The following is a 10,392-nucleotide window of genomic DNA, read 5'->3' on the forward strand; positions in this document are numbered from 1 at the left end:
AATAAATATTAATTAGGAAAGAGATTGAATTATTCTATCCTTATTTATTTCATAAGATATAATCTCTCTTTATTGAATATTTATTTTATTTATGTGTTATCTTTATCTTCAAGACAATTATTACTAAGGGTAAAAATAAAAATAATAATAATCAATTTTGTCTTGAACTTTTAAAATGACATATAATTTGAGACAACTATTTTTTAGTTACCACTACTATTAATACGAGACAGAGGGAGTACTAAGCTACTTATATTGGACTAATGAATTTAAATATTTACCTAGGGAAACATGATGGTGAGGATCTATATAGGTGATGAACTTGTTTTGGATTGAGACACAATTGGTTATTTGTATAAAAATAAAATTATAAATAAATATTTTAAAATTCATGCTACGAATTCGTCAAAGAAGTATGTAAAACAAAAAGAATTCTAACTCATAATTTATTTAAGTGAATGTTAACCCATAGACATAAAATATTACTATAAATATTTAATGGAGTAATTAACTAAGCTTGGTTTATGCAGGCGACACAAGAGAAAAAGAAACAAAGGGGAAAAAGAAAATCATAAGTTAACAAAACGACACCCCTCATCACAACTATCATCTGCCCACTGCCCAGTTCTTGTTCATCCGTTCGAGACGGTTTATGTGCAAGCTCCTTCGTAAGCATACTGTCACTTGCAGTAAATTTCAGAAGAAGTGGCAATTCCCTCAGCTTTTATCCATCTGGGTTTGATCTGAAACCTTCAAAAAATTCCAGCTTTAGGTCTTTTTTTCTCCCAATCGAGTGCTGCTAAAAAGAGCTACTATTATAAAAGACACTGTTTTTGGAGTAAAGATTCAAACTTTTTGCTTCTATGGAGGCTTACAAGAGATGGGTTAGGAGGAATCGTGATTATGTTCGCCAATTGAGTTCTCTAGCCAGTGTAAGCCCCTCCTCTTAAACTCTTAACATTTATTGGTTTTATTTTTTAATTTCTATTGTTGTTAGCACAAGTGTCTTTTTACCTCTTGGTTTTTGTCCTGATTAATTGCGTTAGTCTTTTTGGCTGCTGCTAGCTTGCATCTTGATGCTATTTTGTTAGTGGCAATTGTGTGAGAGAACTAATATTGAGTTTGGGTTGATAGTTTCAAGAATGGAACTGATTTTGGTGTCTGAATAGTAGATAGCTGGTTCAAATCTGGATAAGGGATGAGGGTTGCTCTGTGTAAAAAATAGCTAATTTATGATGAATCAATTATTTATTACTGGAATGAGAGGGGCCGAATAGAATGGAAGGGACATAGAGCCGACTCCAAGTCCCCAACAAGTTGGGGATTGAGGCATAGTTGAATATATTCTTAATAAGCCAATATATCTATTATGTTGGAGGTTTGTTCAATTAATTTTTCTTTTGGGGTTTACATATTTCTATTAAATTTATCCAGAATAAGAATTGGTTGTTTCGCCAAGAGTTGGTTTTAAATCTCCATTCAGACTTATCTTAGAAGCCTTTCTAATTCAGCTCGAGGAATGAAGGTGGTTCTAACCATGTATTGCTAGCAAACTCTTAAGGATATGTTACCTTGCGAACATGTGAGGCCTATTACTTGGGGGTTAGTTGAAGAAAACTGATATTTTATGCAATTTTTCTGTGCTGAAGTTGATTTTGATTTAACTGCTTGTATAGGTTCTTTTGCTTTATCCTACCTCTCCTCTCCCCTTCTCCCGGCTGACCCATCCATAAAAAAAAAAAAAACGAAAAGCATATATTTGTGCTGCCCCTATATTTGGGATTGAGTAAGCCAAGATTGTAAAGACTATCGTCTTTTCTAAAGTTTTTGGGTTTAATGGAACTTTGTACCACAGCTTAGATCTTGATTAGTTAAGGTAGATTTGAAATATTGAAGAATGAAGGAGATGGCCAAAATTTGGCAGGCCTCCCTTTCTAATTTTTTTTCATTTTTTCCTTTTTGGATCCTGCAGTAGTATATATAAGTTTCTTTATTGTCATTCACTTTTACTGATTAAAAAAAAAGATATGTCATTATTGTCATTAGCACCGTTTGATTGCCAATTGCATGAAATCTAGTAGATGATGATAATCTGGTTTCTAATGTATGGCCAGGGAATGACATGGCTTCTTCCAGAGCGGTTTGCTGCATCAGAAATTGGGCCAGAAGCAGGTTTAATTGAAATTTTGGTAACATTGGGCCTCTTCTTGCTGCTTATGCAACTCAAAATAATACCTTTTCTCTTTCTAAATTAGCTTCCACCATGCTTCTCTTCTTAGGAAGCAAGGCACAAAAATACTGGCAGTTAATCTTTCTGGTGTCATTTTGTGAAAATTTTGCAATTTTAATCAATCAAACTGAATATTGAGTATCCTGACTCTTCATAGGATGTTTAGTTCCCTTTGTAACTCTTTTCGTGGGCGCCATTTTAATGTAAATAAGTAACTTATTGATGTAGTTATTTTAGCTATGTTGGTTTTCCTGCTCCGCACGGGTATGTTTATTTATTGCGCTCTAATTTTGGCAGTCTCCTCGATCCTTGGAATGGTTACCACCGTAAATGAGCATATTATAGAGACAGTTCCAACCCCAGCGCATACAAGTTCTGCAGAGACTTCTATTCTCCCTTTGTCATTATGCCTTACTTTGCTGAGGGACTTGGAAACATTGATTGAAGTAGTAGCTGAGCAGCTCTATGGTGAAGACAAAAAATGGAATTTGATTGTTCTTACAGAGGCTGCCAAGTAAGTTACATACTCCCTTCGTTTCAATTTATGTGAACCCATTTGACTGGGAATGGAGTTTAAGAAAAGAGAGAAGACTTTTGAATTTGTGGTGTAAAATGAGGCACATATATTTTGTGTGGCTATAAATCATTGCATAAAAGTAAATTGTTTCCAAATAAGGAAAGAGGTTATTCTTTTTGGCACGGACTAAAAAGGAAATAGGTTCACATAAATTGAAACGGAGGGAGTATTTAACTTTCACGCTACTTAGTTACCAGCTTTAGCCTCGGACATTCTTTATTTCAACTTCAACTCAAATATTATCCTAACGCCTACAAGTGGTAATTTATGATTAAACATTTGTACTGCAACTTGTTTTCCAATGGATGCCAGGGTGTGTGTCAGGCTGGCAGCTTTCAGAAATACAGGATATAAAATGCTTTTGCAAGGCGGGGAGACTGAAAACTTAGAACATTCAGATGATTCCAGTCCACAAGAAAGCATGGGGCATTTAACGAAGCCCATCCGAAATCAAGGACCGGGTGCCAATCACCCTCAGGGTTGGAACTCATGGAATCTTGAAGGTAGGGCGATGTCCGCCTTAAGTAACTTCGGTCAGAATGCTAGGACGGTTTCTGAGCCAACTTGGTTGCGCAGGGTTCAACAGCAGCAAGCAATTCTGGAACCACCAAGTAATAATTGGTTTCAGCTGAACTAAAATCTTTTGCTTCTGTTGGTGAAACAGTTATTTCCTAATGCGTTAACTTTCCTTATGTTATTACAGCTAAGGTGATCACAAAGCCCAGTCTGTCAACCTTCTTATCTGAGAAAGGTACTCGTGGAGGGTTATTTGTGACCGGGGAGATTATGTTCATCCTAAGACCTCTTATTTATGTCTTCCTGGTAAGGAAATATGGAACACGATCGTGGTTTCCTTGGTTCATCTCTTTGGCTGTGGATCTCATGGGGAACAGCATTCTCTCGGTCATAACAATGTCCCAGGATAGCAGGAAAGACCAGCATTTTCAATTTTCTAAATCCGAGAAGGATGAGGTTAGGAATTATAGATTATTGCACAAAATCTTTTTATCTATAGCTTAAACTAACTTCTAATTCACTTTTATTATCCTTAATGGTACCTCCCTTTCCCCCATAAAAGAAAAGGCTTATATCCCCTCAAAAAAGAAAATAAGAGGTTTGCCTATCTGTTGTTCCGGAGGTGTTGCAAGGATTGCAAGGTGATTCCGGGTGAGATACTCGCGACGCAGCATAGGCTCTTGGTGATGGACGTTGGTATTATGTTAAAGAGGAGGAAAAGGTCTACTCGAGGAAGACCGAGAATCAGGTGGGGAGCCTTAACTAAGGATAAAGGCCAAGCGTTGGAGGGGCGGTTGTCGGCTATGGGAGCTTGGAGGAGCAGCGGTGACGCGAGTACTATGTGGTCAGCGACAACAGACTATATTAGGGAGGTTGCGAGAGAGGTGTTAGGGGTCTCGACGGGCGTATCTGGTGGGCACAAAGGAGGCTGGTGGTGGAATGAAGTGGTCCAAGGTAAAGTGGAAGCAAAGAAGGCGGCGTACTTGAAGTTAGTGGGGAGAATAGGTGAGGAGGAGAGGCGAGTATGCATGGAGAGGTATAAGGCAGCTAGGAAGGAGGCTAAGCTGGCGGTCACGGAGGCTAAGACTGCGGCTTATGGTCGTATGTACGAGGAATTGGGGAAAAAATGTGGGGAGAAGAAGTTATTCCGGCTGGCCAAGTTGAGAGAGAGGAAGGCTCGGGATTTGGACCAAGTGAGATGCATCAAGAACGAAGATGGTAGAGTATTGATGGAAGATGCCCAGATTAAGAGTAGGTAACAGACTTACTTTCACAAACTTCTGAATGAAGAAGGGGATCGGGATATTGTGCTAGGCGAATTGGAGCATTCCGAGAGTCACCGTGACTTTGGGTACTGCAGGCGTATCGAGATTGAGGAGGTCGTGGTAGCTATGCGTAAGATGAGTAGGGGCAGAGCGACCGGGCCAGACGAGATTCCGGTGGAATTTTTGAAGTGTGTAGGGAGAGCAGGTTTGGAGTGGTTGACTAGGTTGTTTAATGTTATTTTTAAGGCAAAGAGGATGCCGGATGAGTGGAGGTGGAGTACGGTGGTTCCATTGTATAAGAACAAAGGTGATATCCAGAGTTGTAACAATTATAGGGGTATCAAATTACTGAGTCATACCATGAAAGTGTGGGAGAGGGTGGTTGAAGCGAGGGTGAGGATGACAGTGTCTGTATCCGACAACCAGTTCGGGTTCATGCCGGGTCGTTCGACTACAGAAGCTATACACCTTGTTAGAAGGTTGGTGGAACTATACAGAGAGAGGAAGAAGGATCTGCACATGGTGTTTATTGACCTAGAGAAAGCGTATGACAAGGTTCCTAGAGAAATTCTCTGGAGATGCCTGGAGGCAAAAGGTGTGTCGGTTCCCTACATTATGGCGATTAAGGACATGTATGATGGGGCTAAGACTCGGGTTAGGACAGTAGGAGGTGACTGAGCATTTTTCGGTTGTAATGGGGTTACACCAAGGTTCTGCGCTCAGTCCGTTCTTATTCGTCCTGGTGATGGACGCGTTAATACACCATATTCAAGGGGATGTGTCATGGTGCATGCTATTCGCCGATGACATAGTTCTGATTGAAGAGTCGCGAGCCGGTGTTAACGAGCGGCTGGAGGTTTGGAGACATGCTCTTGAGTCTAAGGGTTTCAAGCTGAGCAGGAGAAGACAAAATACCTGGAGTGTAGTTTAGCGCTTAGCCAGGGGAAGTGGGCGTGGATGTGAGGCTTGATTCGCAGGTCATCCCGAGTAGAGGCAGCTTCAAGTATCTTGGTTCGGTTATCCAGGGGGGAGGGGAGATCGACGAGGATGTCACACACCGTATTGGGGTAGGATGGATGAAGTGGAGGTTAGCATCTGGAGTTCTGTGTGACAAGAGAGTGCCACCGATACTCAAAGGTAAGTTCTATAAAGCGGTGGTTAGACCGGCCATGATGTATGGGGCTGAGTGTTGGTCCGTTAAGAACTCACATATCCAGAAGATGAAAGTAGCAGAAATGAGGATGTTGCGGTGGATGTGTGGGCACACTAGGATAGATAAGATTAGGAGTGATGATATTCGGGAGAAGGTGCATATGGCTCCCATTGATGACAATATGCGGGAAGTGTTCAGAGGATAAGCCAAATGCTCCGGTACGGAGGTGTGAGCGGCTAGTTGTGGAGGGCACGAGAAGAGGTAGAGGGCGGCCTAAGAAATATTGGGGAGATATGATCAGGCAGGATATGGCGAGGCTCCAGATTTCCGAGGATATGACATTTGATAGGAAGATGTGGAGGTCGAGTATTACGGTTGTAGGTTAGGAGGTAGTCGAGTCGTGCCTTACTTCGTACCATTGTGGGACTAGCCATGTAGGGTTTTTGTCTAAGATAGCTAGTGGCAATGTTGTGTCTTACTATTTCGCTTTTCAGTGCATGTCCTATTTACTAGCTATCGCTTTTGCTTTGCATCTTTCTTTTAGATTTCATGGTGTTCCTATTTTTCTTATGATTGTTGTGGTGATACTAATATTTACTAATATTGTCTCCCTTTGCTTTGTATCTTTCTTGTGGATTTCATGGTGTTCCTATTTTTCCTATGATTGCTGTTGTGATACTAATATTGTCTCCTTTTTGTCCTTTTGTTTGTTTGTTTTTTTTGAGTCGAGGGTCTTTCGGAAACAGCCTCTCTACTTATTCGGGATAGGGTTAAGGTCTGCGTACACATTACTCTCCCCAAACTCAATTAGTGGGATTTTACTGCTTGTTGTTGCTGTTGTTGCCTATCTGCTGTTCCGGTTACCAAATCTCATACTAAACATTTTGCATTGTTGCTTCAGACGTGTTTCATTCAATGGTGGATGGAATAGCGTGTTATTGGTCTTTCTCACTCGAGACTACGGATTCTCATTCCATTTCTTGCTTTATGTCTCACCCTTTCTCCCCTTTAAATATTCATCTGATTTGTTCATTAGCTTTTAAGTTTATTTATTGCAGCCATAAAATTTTGCTTCATCTTTAAATGGTATATATTTTACTCCAAAAACTGCAGTTAAAAAGGAGGAAGCTGCTTTGGGTGCTTTACCTCATGCGAGATCCTTTTTTCTCGGAATACACCAGGTAAAGATACTCTTTTTCTGTCATTTCTTGTTAGTGCTTCATATAAGAAGCGCAGGAAAGAGAACTAACAGAGATTAAAGCAATGCTAATGCCTTAAAATCATTTCAGGCGAAGACTTGAAAGCACTCAAAAAATTGTAGAACCTGTTCCTGTAGTTGGATTTTTCGCAGGTATTTTTAACGCACTTTTGTACCTAGTTTCAAGAGTTGCTTCATTTGACATTGTTGATGTAAATTTTGACATTATCCTTCCTGACAAAATTTTTCTTGGATGTGCAGAAAAACTTATTGAACTACTTATTGGAGCCCAGACTAGATATACCTACATGTCTGGTTCTTGAAGGGAAGCCACTGAATGTTTTATGCATTCTTTTTTACTCCTATTTGGCAATGGAGATAAACTTTTTCTCTTTTTTTCAGTTGTAGCATTTTGAAATTATAATCAAGAAAAGATGTAGCATTTTGAAATTAGAACTAAGAATAGGTGTATAATTTTGTTGCTGTCCAAAAGTGTATGGAGGTTTGATGCTGCATCAGATGGAGCAGTAATCAAACACTATTGCTGGCTGTTTATTTTATAAATCATGATTCATGGTTAATATTCTCAGTGGTTAAAATTGCGGCAGATTAGAACAAATTTGGTTATCCTTTTCTTATAATTAATAGCTAACATGCGTTTGACAATGATAGATAAGGACAATAATATGTGGAAACGACTCGAATTAGGATCTGAAGACAAGTAGTCATTTTGAGTGTGAAGACGAGAACTAAAATATGAAAGCTTAATCTAAAAAGTAATTGGAAAATCTGTTGATGGTAAACATGTGCGCACCTATGATTATTACATTTGAGTATTTTCAAGTATCTCAATAAAAGTTAAAACTCCTCTGCCCTTTTACTTGCTAATGTATTTTGTATCATTGGGTTAAAGTCACCTACAACTAAAGGGATTCGTCTATGTAAGTTTAATTTGATAACTTCAAAAATAATTAAATAACTTCTTCGAACCGATTATAATACAATGATAATATAAATATTTCTAAAAAACGTGGCTTAGCTAGGGTTTGTAGTGGGGGTACAAACACTCTTTGGGACCATTTAGAAGAGGAATTTGTAGAGGGCCTAGAGGGGTACGTCCCCCCTCCTCCTCTAGTCTCCTAGGAAGGAGTTTGGTCTTGTAGCTGTAGGTGAGGCATAGTCCTATATATAGATTTAGGTGGCATTTGGATTTGGTTTAATTTAAGATTTGATTTTTGTAAAAAAAATCGATTCAAAATTTGCTTTAAAAGAAAGTGTTTAGACTAAATATTATATGTGCATAAGTATCTATAAAAAAATGGTAACCGTACGTTGGTTGGGGTTGTTTTGTATTATCACATTGGTTTCCAAGACCAACACAGGCTTATTAAAACCAACTTGGTTTGGTTACAAATCCAAAACGATAGAAACCATGCAACGAGCTATGCATGATCTAAGTTACAAGCTAATTGATTCACAAATTTAACTCGAATGCTTGCCATTCTTAATCAAACTTTAGATCAATTGGACCTGTTTCCATCACATGAAAGCACTAAGGTCCACCACCTACTAACTCATTACTACAGTAGCCCAACTTGTGCCACTGCCCTACTCTACTTTTTTCTTTTCTGCCTGCGTAAATTTCCATATGAGCACATCAACTAGAGATAGCTCCCTAATTCAGGGGTATGTATTCTAAAACAGTTCCCTAATCCCATTCACAGTTAGGATAGGTAGAAAATAAAATTACCCGTAAAATATTTATCGTGCAGAGACGGATATAGGATTTTAAGTTTATGGGTTCCTACAAAAATCTGAGTTAATATACGATACTAACTAGATGAACGGACTGAATTCCAAGCTAAATATTCTTATATATTTAATGGATTTTTCAATACAAATACAGGTTATAGATCACAAAAGCTACTGGATTCACGGAACCTGTAGCTATTGAATTGAATCCGCGTGCTCGCGTGTATAATTTTAGGAGTATGTTTAATTATGATTAGATAATATGTATTTTCTCTTTCATTTGCGATTTGATCTTAAGATTAAATTACATGATTTGATATAAATAATACGTATAGAAGGTACGTAGAACTAACCCCCTCAATCAACGTGTTGACATTTATTGGTTCTACCCAAATTAAAATTAAAGCATGGTCACACTAAAGCCCCTCTTTTGGAGCGCAGCTATGAGTAATGAGTGGCGTTCTATATATAAGCAATGGAAGCAGCACAAACACATGACTCCATCCCCATAGAATCTATATAAACATCAACAAAATTAACAAGTCCTACATGGTAGCGCCACCATTGGCACGGCGTCGGCAGGTGGCTCCGCCAATCGCAACACCATTAATATCTCCCAAGCAAGAGCCTCATGACATGGCTGATCAGAAACCGCCGGCACCACCCATTATCAAAGTGACACTACCCACCCCAACACTGAAACATTCGGTATCACCGCCACATCTGCCACCACCACCGCCACCGCATAACAAGGCTGCTACATATACAAAGGACCAACACACCAAGGTAGAAGGAAGAGGGCGGAGGATAAGAATGCCGGCAACATGCGCCGCCAGAGTCTTTCAACTTACCCGTGAACTCGGTCACAAAACTGACGGCGAAACTATTCAATGGCTATTACAACATGCTGAACCTTCTATCATCTCCGCTACTGGTACTGGTACTACCCCTGCCATCGCCGTCTCAGTTAACGGCACACTCAAAATCCCCACCACTAAAAATGACCCTTTAACGCGGAAACGCAAACGTTGTACTAACAGTGAATTTATCGACGTTAAACAAAGAAGTTGCCATACAACTATGACTACATGCAGTACTAGTACTATTGACGTGAAGTCTAACAAAGTGACAACTATTTTTGCTCCGATTATGTCGATAATACCAAGTCAGACAATAATGCCACACGTGTCAATGTTCGCTGTGGCGGCGGCGTCAACTGTTTGGATAATTCCACAAACACCAAGTGCAGCTCCGGTGTTGGCGGTGCAACCTATTAATTGCGTTAGTACTGTTAGACCAGCTGCTTTATTGAATATTCCAAGTGCAGTTATTCCTCTTTCTACTAACAATGCCTCCATTTCCTCCTCCTTTTCGTTGGGTCATTGAACCGTACGTGGGTGCGTGGTAACTTTGGAAAGAAAAAAGAATATTGTAGTAACTTTAATTTCTATATTATGAAGGGCCGTGAATGATTAATTAGGAAGAAGTTTAACTTCTGTGGCTAACATTTGTAAAGTTTTCTTGCATCATCTCATTAACGGCATCAGCCTATAATAATAACAGAGCATTCAACCAATTACACTATTTGGTCTCTTCGGAGCATAAGTGCCACCGGATAATATTAGATCAATTCTAGCTATTATGTACATAAATAAAGGGGCGGGGTAGAGTGCCGAATGCGAGTTCGGCCGAACCCAGTAA

At 39.4% G+C, this 10,392-nt stretch overlaps 2 protein-coding genes across 3 annotated transcripts; both read left to right on the forward strand.

Moving 5' to 3' along the window:
- The first annotated feature begins 571 nt into the window (after positions 1 to 571).
- LOC107826788 (peroxisome biogenesis protein 16) lies at positions 572 to 7,520 on the forward strand. 2 transcript variants are annotated; one of them, XM_075238271.1, is made up of 8 exons: positions 572 to 932; positions 2,115 to 2,172; positions 2,528 to 2,744; positions 3,120 to 3,418; positions 3,511 to 3,779; positions 6,855 to 6,922; positions 7,031 to 7,092; positions 7,201 to 7,520. In XM_075238271.1, exons 1-8 carry the CDS (start codon positions 864 to 866, stop codon positions 7,260 to 7,262), a joined length of 1,104 nt encoding a protein of 367 aa, XP_075094372.1. In that variant the 5' UTR covers positions 572 to 863; the 3' UTR covers positions 7,263 to 7,520. The 2 variants fall into 2 exon arrangements, with proteins under 2 accessions (XP_075094372.1, XP_075094373.1); XM_075238272.1 differs by having other exon boundaries at positions 628 to 932; positions 2,115 to 2,189.
- Positions 7,521 to 9,103: 1,583 nt separating this feature from the next.
- On the forward strand, positions 9,104 to 10,275 carry LOC107820865 (uncharacterized). Its single transcript, XM_016647222.2, has one exon. It carries the CDS (start codon positions 9,241 to 9,243, stop codon positions 10,075 to 10,077), a length of 837 nt encoding a protein of 278 aa, XP_016502708.1. The 5' UTR covers positions 9,104 to 9,240; the 3' UTR covers positions 10,078 to 10,275.
- The last annotated feature ends 117 nt before the right edge of the window (positions 10,276 to 10,392 follow it).

Source organism: Nicotiana tabacum, chromosome 19 (genome assembly GCF_000715075.1).
Source record: "Nicotiana tabacum cultivar K326 chromosome 19, ASM71507v2, whole genome shotgun sequence".
Lineage (NCBI taxonomy): Eukaryota > Viridiplantae > Streptophyta > Magnoliopsida > Solanales > Solanaceae > Nicotiana > Nicotiana tabacum.